Consider the following 17665-nt stretch of genomic DNA (forward strand, 5'->3'; position numbering starts at 1 on the left):
CGAGTGAAAATTTAAGACTACTTTACATACATAGGTATAAGATGAAACACATAAAATTCTTTTGCGAAAAACGTTGATAAAAAGGCTAATCCCAATTAACTCTAAATTAGCTCGAATCTGAATGTTTTGATATAAGATCCGACAAAATGCAATGAAAAAATTGTAAACTTAAAGTAAAGAACTTAACACATTATATGTAGGGATGGATGGACCACATTGAACCTCTAAACAGGGGGGCTCTGAAGAACCTTATGTCTTTAAGTTTATGTACCTATGTTTCATATATACCTAGGCATATATAAAAGAACGAAGCTAAAAAGTGGTGTGCATTTTTAGTACTAAAGACTTTGTGACAGTGTATATTTCAGTTGCTTCTTGCAAAAGAAATTTTTTAGAGTTGAAGCTGATCTTTGATCAAAATGAGCTGGATAAGATTTAACGGTTTAGCAATCCTTTCCATTGAAAATGCAATGTCTAAAAATATTAATTTTTACAAAGCTATAAAAATATTTTAAAAGCTCGCAAAAGAGAGTTTTAGCTACTTTTTTATTGATAAAAGAATTAAAGGCATTTTTAAAATAATCTAAAAGGCAGATTAATAGGCCTTTTTAAAATATATACATGACTGCTAGATTAAGTTTTTTTTCTTTAGTCGTAGGTTTTTTTTTTCCAAGTCATTTAAACTATTTAATTTTAATTAAAAAATGTTAATTGTATATTTCTGTTGACATTTTGTGTGGTGATGATTCCAATAATTGGTAGGCTTACTGTATGTCCGGAGATTCGCCCGAACAGACTTGGTTTATTAGTGCTGCACGGGGTAATGTCGCAGGTTTAAGAACTTTATAACTGGAGAGGATTTTGTTTAAATTTTAACCACGCATTCTCTTACAGCTGTGCATCTCTCAGTCGACCTTGGAGCAAGCAGTAACATCAGTTTTGACGTAAAGTGGCCACTGGTCTCGCCCCAAGTTTTTACTAAGCATTTGGCAATATAACAGGGGCAATGTGGGATTTTTTTTTCCCCCAGGTGGTCTACACGTTTTTGATCATTTTAGTTCTATTCGTTTTCTGTCTCATAGTTTAGCAATGGGCGAAAGAAAATGTATGTTTCATATTGACCTACACAGGAATACAAATTTTTGAAATTGTGAAGAATTTCTTATCGCACATAAAGGCAAGGGTGACCACGTGAACAGAGCTAAACACAAGAGTGCTATTAATGCTACTGCTTCAGTAAACAAGAGATTTTTTTTTTTTTTTTAAGAAGGGAATAACAATAAGAGTGGTCTGGAGTTTGCTGCTAAAGAAGCTACATTTTCATACCAAAGTCCCAGACATGAACTCAGTTTCAAAACATCAGACTGCAAATCTAAACTGGTTAAAAAGTTATATGGCCCAAAATTTGCATCTGCTAGAACTAAAAACCAAGGTAATTATTGTTAACGTTATTTCGCCATGTATAGCTGATAATGTTTTGCGTTTTTAGGAAAGTATTATTTATATAAGAGTAACGATGAAAGCTCAAATAAAAGTGAAGTAAAACTTGTTCCGATATTTCAGTCTGGAGGAGCGAATCCAAGTTAAACTTTTAAATTTCGGTAGTGTCAGGCAAAACTGCTCAGATTTTGTGCGAGTATCTTTTGAAGTGTGCGAAATAATAAACTTGAAGAAAAGCTGGTTTGTTATATTGCTAATAACAAGAACAGTAATTTTGGTGCTTTGAAGAGAAAGGGTATGAAAATGTGTTCAAAATGATTTAAATAGACCTACTTTAGGCATTGGTCGTCCAGCCTATATTGTACACAATTCAGTAAAGCATGAGATTACCTACCCCTGGACATAGAAGTAACTGTTACAAAAATTTATATTTATTTTCACACACATACAGCAAGAGTAATGAAACTTAAGAGTTCTGTGAATTTTTGGAATCATATTACCAAAACAAAAAATATTATCACATAGCAGCACAAGGTTCCTTAGTCTGTTACCTGCAACAGAAAGAATTCTTTCCTTTTTTGATAGCCTAAAATCATACTTCTTCTATTGTGAAGGTGCCCAAAATTATTATTTGATTTTTTTGAAAATCAAGAAAGTTAAATTTTGAAATCAAGAAAGAAACTGATTCTAAAAATTTTATATGGTACTCTACAGTTATTTACTAACGTAATTCTGAAACAGGAGGCTAATTCTAATAGAAGAATTTCAGACATATTCTGAATTAATATGTCAATTTCAGGAAAGAAAAACCCCAAATTTATTGTTATGCACTCAAAGAAGATAATGTTGTTCGGGAACGAAAATTCTTCTCAAGCGTAAACAATTTTTATAATTCTAGTACGCAATTCTTAGAAGTGTGGAGAACCAGTTTGGATAAACTTAGTACGATTTATGGATAAATTTAGGAATTGTAATTGCTTGCTCTGATTTAAAAGGGAGTTCACAAGTTGTTAATGGAATTATAGAAAGATTTCATAAATATTGATGACTTATTTGATGAACGTAAATTGTTGAACCAGCTAATTCAAAATCAAAGGGTATGTTGTGGTTCAAGTTCTAAAGTACCAGATACTACTAGAAATGGAAAGCAATTTTTAAGGCGTTTCAAAAGACTGATATTTCATGTTGCAATGTTTCTAAAAGAAGTGAGTTTGCGATGTCTTCGCCTGAGACATCTCCTCCAATTTAGAGAGTTTTTTTTTTTCAATCATGGGGTACGTTTATCCTTCAGAAAGGGGTAGACTTTCAGTATGTACTGTTAAACATCTACTAAATATTAAAATTAATTGAGAACTTTCTTATTGTGAATTTTATGATGTAATTAAAACAAATTCCATTTCTTAAAAAACGTCATGGCTAGTGAAAAGTACAAATGAATAAATAAAGTTTAATGTTTCGGTAAATTATTAAGACTCTTAAGTAATTTTAAAAATGTGTCCTCGGTTGGATACAGGAGATATCTTTGAAATTACTAAGCTTACCATATTTTTTGGGGTTGGACCCAAAACAATGAGATAAACCATTGGTGGCCTCTGGAGATTTCCGTCCCAGACCTCGTTAGCTGTAGGTCTGCCTCTGATTATATCTCCCTCTCATATCACATTATATCGCTAGCTCTGCATACACATCTGGTGCCACACAACAGAAAATATATCAATCGACCATTGTGTAAGATTATCGATAATATTTTATAAAATCTTCTTCATATGCTTTACCCTCATCCAGGGCTGGCGCTAGAGATTTTGCTACACGTTGCAAACTCTGCGGCTCCAAAATTCTGTCGCTTGGTTCCTTTCTAAATTCTAAAAATTCTGCTGCTCTTCTGCAGCCTGGTGTGGCCTCATGGACTGCACACATTCTGGCACTGGCCTTCCCTCTGCCGACAGAACTTTAAACCTTCAATACTTCGCTATTATTTTGGCTTTCAATGAAAATATTGTTCCCTCTTGTCAGATATCTAAGCCAATCCCTTGTGGTTCCTGACAGCATGGGAAGTCGAGAAGAAGTTGAATTCTATGTTGAGATGAAAACTGAATAGGAGGTGATAGACCAGATGCCTTGTCTCTGCAGTATCAAAGAGTCCTTCAGCGATGAAGTGGATAAAACCACTGATTTGGCAAGCGGGCCAGCTGCGTAGGTCTTCAGACAGACAAAGTAGACAGATGTCTTTTGTTGCACCCGCTAAAGGTCTTCATGCTTTCCTTCGTGGGCAACGGAAGAGCCGGTTACAGTTAAAAAATTAAATACAAAGACATCTCTTTTACAGTACACAGATATTGCAGTTTCGCCGTAATCAGTTAACTAACAAAAGTCATCTTTCTTATGTATTGTGTATTAATAAATCTTTTTAATTTGATACGCTATTTTGTATTTATAAAATGTTCTTTTACTGTCATGAACCTTGAGGTGGAGGTCGTTTGCTGTTGCCACTGCTTGTTAATGTTAAGAGCTAGCCGGTCTCATGGCGCCCTATATGATTGTTATAGTGAACCAATAGCTCCTGATATTTTAATTCGATATTTTAATAGCTCCATTCGGTATTATAATGGCGGTAATTAACAACAAAGAACGCCTGCGAAGTGCATGTTCATCTGCCGATGCTGCCCGACAAGGACAGAATGTGAAATCTTCTGCTGTGTAGCATGACAGTCTTACCGATCACTCCACAAATAGGTATTTCCGGAACCGTGTTTTTCGTGGCAGCGACCTCACATCGTCTTCTCTTTTCCCTTACTTAAATCAGATGCTTCTGAATGTGCCTTAAATTTCTATGACTTTCTCCAAATCTCCTGATCCTGAGATTTCTGACATAAACACAACGTAACCGCACCAAATGCAACTATCATTATGACATGTTGTGTTTCTTAATTTTTTATTTCGGAAGGTAGATAAGAACTGTACTATTCTCTGCACTTAAAAAATTACATAAATGAATTTGACGATGGTTGATTATGTATCACTGAATTCCAAATTACAGCAGTATTGAAAGCCACATTTTCATAAATGTTCGGCAACGCTATTTTGAATTTTTCATTCAAGTCTTTGTCTTTTTATTTCTTTTCTTACATGGAACACTTTTCTTGAATTTGCAGATCGAAGAGTTCCTTCCAGAGTACAATCTCCCTTGAGTCTTACGCCTCGAGTAGCAACACCTACATCTTTGTACAGAGTAGATTCTGTTAAATCACAGCACGCTGGCCGTCCTACTCCATTGACATCTGCTCGACCAACCAAGGACACCACCTCGGCAACCCTTTCTGCAGCAGCTTCGCGTCTATCCGCTCCGGATACTACCAAGAGGACGCAGAAACCATATGGCAAGAAAGACAAAGGGGAAGGACAACCGACTAGGTCGCGAACAGCAACAAAAGAACTCCAAAGTAAAGATTTTGCCCAATTGTTGTTTCATGCAAATTATACTCGCATATTTATTCCAAATGATTTATTAAATTCAAAAGCATAACTTTTCCCTTAAAAACTTTCTCTTGAATGAAGTTTCATCTTGACGAATGCTTAAAGGTACGTTTTTCAGTAATTTTAAACAGCTAATTTGAATTGGCATCTAATACCCAAAAAAATCGCTAAAGACAAAATATTGTGTAACTACGTGAACTGAAATAGTAGTTAGGCAAGCTGAAGCCGATTTTCACCCGGATAAGGCTGTTTCTATATTCATGGCCAGGAACTATTAGTTTTCTGGTTTTCGTAGAAATTGTGAAATTATGATGAAACTAAACAAATTTTCAAAAGTACTGGCAAGTATTTTATTTTAGCAGATAATGAATATAACTTCATCCTTAACAAACTTATCTCTAGACGAGGAATGGCAGAAAATTTAATTTCTGACCTGCAAATATTGTAAAGCGAATCTGATAGTTTCAGTTTATGAATTTTTAATTTAATTGCTCACGTTCTAAACATGCACATATAAATTAAATTAAACAAGTAACGAGGTAAAATTCATAATTTTTGTCTTGCTGCTGTCTAAAACTTTTGTTTAACTGAGTTAGCTGTAATTTTTGTAGTATTATATTTTTTTCTATAAAGCAGATAAAGCAGTTTATTAATTTTGTAATTAATTTAATATTTTTTACTATTTTATACGGTAAGTTTCAAAAGTGAATTTTTTATTTTAGTTCAAAATTTTAATTTAAAAAGTAATGTTCCAGTTATGCAAGACTGCTGTGAAGTTGGTAAACATATAAACAAAATTTTTTACTTTGTTCAAAATTTTAATTTAAAAAGTAATGTTCCAGTTATGCAAGACTGCTGTGAAGTTGGTAAACATATAAACAAAATTTTTTACTTTAACATCAAAGAAACTGCAATGAGAGACTTCTTTCTTTATTTTTATATTATTCATTTTATAATATTTTATCTTTCAGGGCAGTAAATCTTTTGAACAGTTTTTAAGATTATAATGTCTACTGTATTTCTTCATCTTTAAAATACATCATTTTTTCCCGTTTAAGTATCAAAGTACAAGGGGTGATCAAATGAAAAGGTACGAAATGACACTGTGGGTACAAATGTAGACTTTATTCAAAATATACACCATGGGCCTGAGCACAACGATCCCACTGATGAACAAGCCGCAGAATTCCTTGTTCCCAAAATTCTTGTGGCCGTGACGAGACCCAGTCCTTCACAGCGTCCTTGAGTACGTCGTCCGAGTTGAAGCGGTTCCCTTTCAGGTGTTTCTTCAGTGGACCAAACACATGGAAATCGTAGGGCGACATGTCGGACTGTAGGGCGAATGGTCCAACGTCTCCCACATGAACTTGGCCAGTTCCATGTGTGTGACTCTGGAGACGTGTGGACGCGCGTTATCATGGAGCAGAACCCCACCCTCCATGAGCAGCCCCGGTCTTTTGTTCTTGATGGACCTGCGTAGGCGTCGGAGTGTCTCGCAGTACACATCGGAGTTAATGGTTTTTCTGTGCTCGAGGAATTCCACAAGTAGCAGACCTTGAACGTCGAACGGGCGGAAACGACTTGCCTGCTGACGGCACAGCTTTGAACATTTTAGGGGGAGGTCACGACGCATGCTTCCACTGCATGCTGTCCCGCTTGTCTCTGGCTCGCAGTGATGGCACCAGGTCTCATCACCTGTGACGATCCGCTCCATGAAAGCAGGGTCTTCCTGATACCGAGACAGATGTTGCAGTGCTAGCCCCATTCGCAGTTCCTTTTGCTGGTCGGTGAGTTGCTTCGAAACTCAAGCGGTACACACCTTCCGATATTGCAATCTGTCATGAACAATTGTCCACACGGTTCCATAGCTGACATCCACCTTCACCACCAACATTCGCAATGTGACACGCCGATCACTTCTCACTAGGTCGTCCACCTTGTCGATGAGATCGCTCGTGATGACAGTGTTTGCCTGGCCTGGTCTCGGGTCATCACCCAAACTCTCACAACCTGCACGAAAATGGACACTCCATTTTCTGACAGACTTGTCAGAGACACATTTCTCCCCGTAAACTGTCTCCATCCGGCGATGAATAGCTGCTGGTTTCTCACCTTCCGCTGTCAGAAATCGGATAACACATCGCTGCTCGGATCGTCGAATTTTGCAATGCGAACGCCATCCTGTCCTCATATGGACTGCCGCATCATTTGGACGCCGCTTTTGATAAGAGCCTCTGCTCTCTCCTGCGCATGCGGACACCCGCGTATGCTCCGATCCCAGTCAGAGACTCCAATCGCATTCCGAGATGTATCGCTACGTTCTCCCATGGCGGAATATGCAAATATTTAACTGTTACGTTTTTACGTCGTTTCGTACCTTTTCATTTGATCACCCCATGTACTTCTTTAAATTTCAAATTTTTACGAAATATTTTGAGAGATCAATGTTTCTAAATTACTAATTTAAACAGAAATGCTCTTGTAGTTAAGAAATTAAAAACAACTGTTAAAAGGATACTTTTTAAACTTGATTTAGTATTTTATTTCATTATTTTTTTTCTTAGAATAAGTATCTCCTTTTTTTTCCCCACCTGTTGTTAGGTACAATGAGATTAAGGGTCTTATAATCGAAGAAATGTTATAATTTAATAATTTTACAGGTTTTTAAATCTTCAGAATAAATTACTTAACAAAAATTACAAATGCTGCGATACCGTCAGGTATATTTGAAATTATTCTATTTACTTTGCATACACGCCGTTCTCTGCTTTTCCAATCAAGCAGAAACACTTTCTCATTGATGTAAGGTAGTGTTTCCTTTTTTGCAAATAGCATCAAGTTCTTCGTTATTTAATCCATGAAATGAAAGTTAAATCCTATCGTATATTATTTGAAATAATCATTTGAATATTTAACATTTCAATGATGTGCTCAGTTAACAACATTCAAAAAGCTGCTAAAGCAAACAAGCTTAAAATAGATTAATCTTCTTTCTCCCCTAAAACATAAAAAGAGAAACGAAAAAAAAGACTCAAACTACCTGCTAAAATGAAATTTAACATTAGGCCTTTAAAAAAAAAAAAAAAAGACAGAAGAAGAAGAAAGAAAAGAAACGTTTGGCTGGGGCAAAAGTCATATTGGCTATATTGCGTCGAACATAGATTCTAAATACCAATCACTTAAAAAATAATAATAACATACATGTTGCCAAAATTCCTGTGGCCGTGACGAGACCCAGTCCTTCACAGCATCCTTGAGTACGTCGTCCGAGTTGAAGCACTCCCCTTTCAGGTGTTTCTTCAGTGGACCAAACACATGGAAATCGTAGGACGACATGTCCGGACTGTAGGGCGAATGGTCCAACGTCTCCCACTTGAACTTGGCCAGTTCCATGTGTGTGACTCTGGAGACGTGTGGACGCGCGTTATCATGGAGCAGAACCCCATCCTCATGAGCAGCCCCGGTCTTTTGTTCTTGATGGACCTGCGTAGGCGTCAAAGTGTCTCACAGTACACATCGGAGTTAATGATTTTTCTGTGCTCGAGGAATTCCACAAGTAGCGGACCTTGAACGTCGAACAGGCAGCAACAACTTGCCTGCTGACGGCACGGCTTTGAACTTTTTAGGCGGAGGTTACGACGCATGCTTCCACTGCATGCTGTCCCGCTTTGTCTCTGGCTCGCAGTGATGGCACCAGGTCTCATCACCTGTCACGATCCGCTTCATGAAAGCGGAGTCTTCCTGATACCGAGATAGATGTTGCAGTGCTAGGGCCCATATGCAGTTCCTTTTGCTGGTCGGTGAGCTGCTTCGAAACCCAAGCAGTACACACCTTCCGATATCGCAACCTGTCGTGAACAATTGTCCACACGATTCCATAGCTGACATCCACCTTCACCACCAACATTCACAATGTGACACGCCGATCACTTCTCACTAGATCGTCCACCTTGTCGATGAGATCGCTCGTGATGACAGTGTTTGCCTGGCCTGGTCTCGGGTCATCACCCACACTCTCACGACCTGCACGAAAATGGGCACTCCATTTTCTGACAGACTTGTCAGAGACACATTTCTCCCCATAAACTGTCTCCATCCGGCGATGAATAGCTGCTGGTTTCTCACCTTCCGCTGTCAGAAATCGGATAACACATCGCTGCTCGGGTCGTCAAATTTTGCAACGCGAACGCCATCCTGTCCTCATACGGACTGCCGCATCATTTGGACGCCGCTTTTGATAAGAGCCTCTGCTCTCTCCTGCGGATGCGGACACCCGCGCATGCTCCGATCCCAGTCAGAGACTCCAATCGCATCCCGAGATGTATCGCTACGTTCTCCCATGGCGGAATATGCAAATATTTAACTGTTACGTTTTTACGTCGTTTCGTACCTTTTCATTTGATCACCACTTTTACTTCTTTGAATTTCAAATTTTTACGAAATATTTTGAGAAATTAATGTTTCTAAATTACTAATTTAAACAGAAATGCTTTTGTAGTTAAGAAATTAAAAACAACTGTTAAAAGGATACTTTTTAAACTTGATTTAGTATTTTATTTCATTATTTTTTTTTCTTAGAATAAGTATCTCCTTTTTTTTTCCCACCTGTTGTTAGGTACAATGAGATTAAGGGTCTTATAATCGAAGAAATGTTATAATTTAATAATTTTACAGGTTTTTAAATCTTCAGAATAAATTACTTAACAAAAATTACAAATGCTGCGATACCGTCAGGTATATTTGAAATTATTCTATTTACTTTGCATACACGCCGTTCTCTGCTTTTCCAATCAAGCAGAAACACTTTCTCATTGATGTAAGGTAGTGTTTCCTTTTTTGCAAATAGCATCAAGTTCTTCGTTATTTAATCCATGAAATGAAAGTTAAATCCTATCGTATATTATTTGAAATAATCATTTGAATATTTAACATTTCAATGATGTGCTCAGTTAACAACATTCAAAAAGCTGCTAAAGCAAACAAGCTTAAAATAGATTAATCTTCTTTCTGCCCTAAAACATAAAAAGAGAAACGAAAAAAAAGACTCAAACTACCTGCTAAAATGAAATTTAACATTAGGCCTTTAAAAAAAAAAAAAGAGACAGAAGAAGAAGAAAGAAAAGAAACGTTTGGCTGGGGCAAAAGTCATATTGCTATATTGCGTCGAACATAGATTCTAAATACCAATCACTTAAAAAATAATAATAATAATATACATAGTATTTCATACCACAGCCCAAAAAAGTGTCTAAAATATTAAAATGTATATAAAAGCTAAAATCGTGAAAGAAAAACGCCGATTTACATGACAGAGAAAAAAAGGAAAGAGATAGAGAGGCAGATAGTTAAAATCATTGATGACTAAAAAGACTATGAAATGACAGGAGATAACATTTTACTGTATATATTGAAATCTACGAAGCTTACAACTGATAATAAATTTTCATATCTTTAAGAAAGTAAAAGGTATTAATATGTAGTTTCTATCTAAGTCTTTTAAAGATACATTTGTATGCATTCAGCACTATAATCTATTAAAAAACTAAAACCAGGAGAAGTACTTAAAATGTTTTAAACTAATAAAACTATCGCAAACATCACAGCTGATGGGCAAGTGTATAGCAGATCTAAAAGGCGAGTTAATTTTTTTTAACTCTTCCTGTTTGAACACTGCTGAACTTTCATTTTAATGCTAATCAGTTCATTACTCAAATGAGGACATCTACCATTTATTTTTAAGACTCTCCTCTTGATAAGCTTCCAGACCTCTACGAAGACATCCCACTAGTTTGCCATCCTAACGAGTGATTTAGATCAATATCTGTTAATGTGTGGGTATCTAGTAATCAAGGATGTTATAATCTCGATCCATCAGATTTTGCTTGGACTTGAGCATTTGTTGTTTGTACTTGTCGAAGGTTTGACGCAGTATTCATAGGTTTCTAGTGACTGAAAAACAGTCCGTGAATCATTACGTAAGATATTGTTACGAAATGTCCAGGCACGGTAAGATAGCTTTCCTGCAAAGCAGGTTTAGGGTTTCCAGAAAATGACAAGGGAAGGCAGGGTTGCCACATTTGGTGAGAAATCGCCCATTTGGCGACAAAATTGGCAATGTTCCATAGACGGATGGAGAACTTTCTGGAATGAATTCTTACTGGTTTGGCCCAGAATGTTCTCGAACACAAGCCAAAAGACATATAAACCCTCCTGGTATGCGAAGAGTCAATTAGTGTCTCGTCTATTGAGTTGATAGTCAGCGAGTACCTAGTTGAGTCAGTGAGTGAGTGTCTCAAAGTTTAGTGCCGAGCTAGTCGTCAAGAGTCTCTTAGTATATCGCGAGTTAATGCATCGTCGAGTTTTATCTTAGAGTGCGTTGAGCTCTGAGAACGACCGAACCGAGTCGAGAATTGTACTCTAGTGTATTGTCAAGTGCATCGCGAATTGTAGCATAGAGAGTTTTGAGAGTACGTAGAGTTCCGAGAACAACCGAGCAGTCGGGAGCTGTACTCTGGTCCTTTACCGGGAAGCTGTCTTCATTGTTATAGCCTAATAAGGCTGTGTCGCTGATTGTTTCAGCAGTTCTTCGACGACTGTAAAAGTGTTTTCGGAGCTGTCTTGAATAATACTGGTTAATAAATTGTGTTTCGATACTTCATCAAGTGTCGTTGTTATTCACTCCAAATCCACGAACCCGTACATACATAACGAAGAAAAAAGTAACAATATATATCTCCCGATGTTGCTTAACACGTTCTCTTGGAAAGCTCACATGGTGCATCTGTTTACATGCACTACGGTCCTATTTGTATTTTTATGCTTTTAAATTATTATCTATTGCTTTGTTATTTAAATATAGTGATGGCTATTCCATTAAATTTTTAGCGGCCCATGTAGAATAATTTTCCTCTTGATGATATTCCAAATTTCGATAAGATAAAAATAAGGGCACTATTATCATCTCAGGTATCTACATCTCAAAATATAAAAATAAGTATATCATACAAATCAGACACCTCCAACTTTAAGTAGATTACTTTTAGAAGTAAATACATTCACAAGAGTATACTCGTAGTTAGCATATGAAATAATATTTTCGCTTCCTGTGCCAACTATAAGGTAAGTCGGAACTAAATAAAAATACTCGCCCGTTTTGTGCATTCACACAAAAGTCCTGCATGTGCGGTATATAAATTTTAACTGGTATTACACGAGTCAAGAATCTGAGTTGTCCCTTAATAATATTTCATAAGTGAATACCACCACCCCCTCTACAAAAGAAATTTTGCGCTCTAACCATATAAGATATTATATTAAGATTTTGAGAAATAAATGATCCATTTTAGTACTCAAGTGTATTATTTAGTCCATTTTTGTACACCAAACACTTAAATATTGCATTCGTTTGCTACGGCAATACTCGTAGTCGGGATTTAGGTAACGTGATCAATAAACGATTTATATCATAGCTAGCAAGTAAATGCTGAGTTTTGCCAATTAAAACTATTCTCGTAGATTGCAATGAACATGTTAACGCAGACATACACACGCAAACACCAAAAAAGGCTAATAATTTATTTTATAGTTCATCGTTTAATATTATTAAGATTGTATTAGATAAGAGAAAGTTTAAATTGAAGCAATTTTTTTAATCTAAGGATTTATTATTATTATTATTATTATTATTATTATTATCAACATTTTCTAGCAATAAAAACATTTAGATAGTGGTCTGAAATTAACAAAAAATATTGTTTGATTGCTTAAGTTACAAAATTATTCACACCTTTATCTTTTATTTTTTTTATGGAATATTAAAATAGTCAAATTTGAATGCGCTCAGCTGTTTTACAATGTTGCTACTTCATTGTAAAAATACAACATTCATACTATTCGCTAAACAATTCTGGAATACTTTTAATATATTTCAAAACAAAATATTGATGAAAATAAAGAAATTTAAGCAATTTAAAAATCATTCTTTGATTTTTTTAAAAATAATTATTTTCTTCGAGTTTAAAAAAAATCATTCTTTGATTTTTCAGTTCCCGAAGATAAACCAATGACGCCACCGAAATTTACTCAAACTTTGAACGATCGAACAGTGAAAGATGGTGAAATGGTCTCCCTCAAATGCACAGTAGCCGGCGATCCAGAACCCCAAGTAGAGTGGTTAAAGAATGGTGAAGTGAGTACAAATTTTTTATATTAAAACATGACGAGCAAGTAAATGTTAATTAAAATAAAGCTAAGAAAAAGATGATTTGCTATAAGATCCTTTTATTTTTATCAAAGTAATCTCACCCGTGAATCTATCTAACAGGTCCTTCATTCATCTAAAGAAATTAACTTAAAATACAAATCAGGTGTTGCCACCCTTACTATAGAAGAAGTCTACCCAGAGGACGCAGGGCAATATGTGTGTAAGGCCAGCAGTTCTATGGGCACAGCAACTACTTCTTGTAAACTCCAAGTAACAGGTGAGTACATTGAATAATTCACATATAAAAATTCAAGTGTACTATGCAGAATAATTTTGTTTTGAAAGAGAAGAGGGCTTTATTACATTTCTTGAAATGTAGGGGTGTCCTTCTAGTTAGCTATGTAGTGGATATGATATGTACTTTTGTTTGTGTTTGTATTTCATTCCAGTTTCAATTTTCTAATGTGTAGCGAGCTATGTATCCGTACAATGCTGTTCGAAAATGATCAGAGGCTTAATCCTATGTTCCATTTCTGACGAAAGTACTAGTTGCATTTTTTTTTTTTTTCTGTTACTGTTTCGCCATATGTAATGTGAAAATTAACTAATTGTTCTAAAAACGTCCTCCGTGAATACATTCCTAATTTGACAGATAGTTCTCTCATACTTTGCCTTAATTAAATCAGTGCAACAAATGGGTTGTCATAAAGCCACGAGAAACATTGCTCTTTGTTATAGCATAGGACTAACTTTTTGTTTGATTGGCAAGAAATACTTCTGCAGATCAAAGGAGAATATAAGGAGGGGGAAGAGATCAAAGAAGAATATATTGTGGGAGAACATAGAATGATCTAAAGTTACCAAAAAATGGGGTTCTAGGCTCGGGTTTTATAGGGCTTGGGTAATAAAAGCCTTGCCCACATTCAATACTCAGAAAAATGATGGTAACATCCATCCCGAACCATGTAGATGTTAACAACAATGATATCTTGTCCTCAGTTCAGAACTTTCCAAAAATAACTTAACATGAAATTTTAAAAAGAATTGTTCTCTGTTGGCGTGAAATTGTTAACAATATCGAACGCTTTCCTGTGCATTGATCAGAAACAAGTGTACATTTATAACCCATGTTTGTATACCGCTTTTATTCATGATTCAGAATAGGATTTAATGTCCAAAAATATTTTATTCTGCATATTAATAATACTCTGTCTTCCATTTTAGGAGAGTAGAGTGTTTCTAAGAACCGTTTCATGAGATTAAACGTGAATAAAACTCAGAAATAAACTTAATTTACTTAGAAAAATCTTCTGAACGTAAAATACGGAAAGAAAATAATGCTTAAAAATGAATTCTTCACCTCTTATAAAATTATACGAAGCAATGCGAGGAACTGGAAATGACATCACAAGCAAGAATAATATAAATTCACAGCCTAAACAAGTAACTTGTAATGCAATTTCACCTTGCACCTTCAGAAAAACAATGACTTTAGCGAAAAGCTTAGAAGGAGTGAGAATAAAATGTATTTTCCGGTTGCCTTTTATCCCATGTATTTTATGCGCTGCCGCCCAGATGGTATAGTGGTTAGAGGAGCCTATTGCGGTACCAAAGGCCCTGGCTCAAATCGTGGAGAAGGGATGGATGTTTGTAAATGTATAGTCTTATGTGTATAGTGGTCATCATGTGTGCTTATCAGCTTGTAGGTACTCCAAATACACTCATGTCCATAAATTAAGGATAATGCAAAATCAGGCAAAGGAAGAGTTAGAAGCAAAACAAATTTGACTTATTTGTAAAGTTTATTCATTAAACAAAAGGTAAAGACCAAACAAAATGCTATATGTTTGATATTATTAAAAAAATTAGCGATTTTTTTTTCCTCCCTGGAGCAAAGTACAAAAAAAAAAAGCTTATTTACAAAAAAAAACAATATTACATGGTTGGTATGATTGTTAATACATTATATATCTCCCAGACGATGCAATACAGTCCGTACAACGCCTAGGATGCTGAGTATCAAATTACCGATATGATCTTGGGAGATATTACACCACTCAAAAAGCAATGCTCTCCGAAGTTCCGATAGATATGTGGGAGGAGGTTGACGGGCTGTAACTCGTCGGCCAAGCATGTCCGACACGTGCTCTACTGAATTCAAGTCCGGTGAGAATGCTGGCCAGTCCATATGCGGGATATCCTCCGATTGAAGGCATTCGCTTATGATGTTTGCACGGTGAGGACGGGCGTTGTCATCCATAAACACAAATTGTGCGCCCATGGCGTCCCGAAACAAACGTATATGTTGTTCCAGAATGACGTCCCGAAAGGTTTGGCTTGTCATGGTTCCAATTTGAACATGCAGGTCAGTTCTGGAACCTAGAATAATTCCACCCCAAACGAGCGCTCCTGCACCACCGTAACGGTGTCGTTCAATGATGTTTTCTAGGTGGTAACGGGTACCTGGAGCTCTCCATATGAAAGTCCGGCGAGAATCAGACTGCAAGCTAAACCTGCACTCATAGGAAAACATCACACAAGCCTACTGTGCGGTGTCCACAATGCATGCTCTCTACTCCAGGCTAACAGCAGGCGACAGTGAGTTGCAGTAAGTGGAACGCATATGACAGGTCTACGAGCATACAGACCAATCTGCTCTAAGTGTCTGTACAGGGGTCTGCCTTGAAATTGTCGTACCAGTGGCTGAAGAGTGGTGTGGTGTGGTGTATTTAATTATGACAAAGCACACTAGGGCTATCTGCCTAAAGGGAGGGATGCCTTCGTGGAGGACTTTCTAAGGGAAACTGGCTCGTATACACGTTACACATGGGGATCACCACGAAAACACCCATGCAACCAGCCCGTTTGCGGGACTCGAACCTCGGACCGAACTACCAGTGTTCAGCGACTTTACTGCTCGGCCGCTGGTGCGCCTCAGTGGCTGAAGAGAGCTGACGAGACAGGTCTGAGGCTGTGCTCCGCCTGTTTCTTTTGGCAGTAACTGCCAAATACCGATCCTTATTCGGCGTTGTAACTCTGGGGCGACCTATGCTGTAACGTCTACTCACATATCATCATCTTGGAATCGTTGCCAAAGCCTGGAGATGACACTCTTGGCAATTCCAAGTTCGTCTGATACTTCCAGTTGGGTACGCCCACATTCCAGATGACCGATAATTCTACCACGTAAAAAATCATCCAAATGCGTCCTTTGTGTCATAACTATTCGGTTATTGCACTGAAATGCTTATAAAGCGTCTGTGAACAATTTTACTTCTTTGCCTGTATTCCTTATACATCACTCTCTTACACTCTCGTCATTGTGACGTACCATCGGTGTCATCTGGTTACTTCCTGAAATTTGCATATGATTCTTGAAGATCTGTGTAGTGATTTTACAGGATTTCTGCGTGACTCTGAATTATCCTTAATTTATGGACATGAGTGTATATGGCCAGCCGAAAGTCCTCTCGTGTGGTTTTGTAGTAGGGAAGATAGGTGGGAGATCCCTCTCAAAATTGGAGTGGTAAATAGAAGTCCAACCTCCTTGAGGCTCTCACAACGATTCTTTCATGAAATTACATGGGCAAGACAACAAAAACATTATTTGTTCATTCCTTCTGCATCTTGTTATTTCTTCTAAAAGAGCTTTCCATACATCTGTCAAATATTTGAGCTCTTACCACATAACTGTACTATGTTTCTCACCGGCTTGTTCAGCTTTTCATAGAGGTGCACTAATTTTAAAATTTAGTGCTAAATACCTAAACAATTCGGACCATATGAATAATTAGTAATTTTTAAATGTTTTGAAAGAGGTTGGGTCCCGTGCTCGATTCAACCACAGAGAAACAGCGTTAAAATCGCAGAAGACATGGTGTAAACAGGACTCAGGATTCAGAAACAGGAATTCATCTGTCATGTCTATAGAGTTATTTTTGTTATGAATATTATAATATTAAGAAAGGTTTCTTATTAATCCCGTATTTGTATATCGCTAGTCACTCAGCAAATTTCTCCTTCTGCTTGCTCCAGAATTGAAAGCAGATTTTTGATGTTAGCTTTACTTACATAAAAGACTGGAAATATGATTTGAAAATATTCTGACAGAAAATAAAAACTGACTATTTAAACAAAAATGTATTTTTCTTTTACACAATTCTTCTTAGTAAATAAAAAAAAAAAAAAAAAAAAATGCTCTGAAAATCTGCCCTGAATCTGTACATTCTTCCACGATTAAAGTTATGCTTTCCACCAATGCGTATTGCTGAACATTTATCCGTTAACATAAAAATTCTTCCGGATTTCTTTAAGAGAATGCAATTATTAATGTAGGTAGGTCTTTTTAAAAAAAAAAAAAAAGAGAGAAAAGGCAAAGTACACTAAGTTATAGCTAGTGCAATTTCAAAAATTAATATGAGATTTTTAATTATTATTTATTTTACTACTTCTGATGTATAAATTGAATTTAATGCTGTGGAAAGATATTTTGCTTTTAATCTGTAGATATCTCTGCAAACATCCATTGTTTATTGAAATATATGAAAC

The 17665-nt window shown here is 36.5% G+C and overlaps 1 protein-coding gene across 2 annotated transcripts in view; it reads left to right on the forward strand.

Annotated features, from left to right (window-relative positions):
- LOC118188284 (twitchin-like) overlaps positions 1–17665 on the forward strand; it is a 384165-nt gene that overhangs the window by 353810 nt on the left and 12690 nt on the right. For both annotated transcript variants that reach the window (XM_085813574.1, XM_085813575.1), the window contains 3 exons: positions 4593–4880; positions 12960–13102; positions 13238–13394. In XM_085813574.1, the coding sequence (XP_085669700.1) occupies positions 4593–4880; positions 12960–13102; positions 13238–13394 (588 nt within the window). The remainder of the gene's footprint in view (positions 1–4592; positions 4881–12959; positions 13103–13237; positions 13395–17665) is intronic.

The sequence above is a fragment of the Stegodyphus dumicola genome, chromosome 1 (genome assembly GCF_044657685.1).
Source record: "Stegodyphus dumicola isolate Sdum_Otavi_A_Nest chromosome 1, ASM4465768v1".
Lineage (NCBI taxonomy): Eukaryota > Metazoa > Arthropoda > Arachnida > Araneae > Eresidae > Stegodyphus > Stegodyphus dumicola.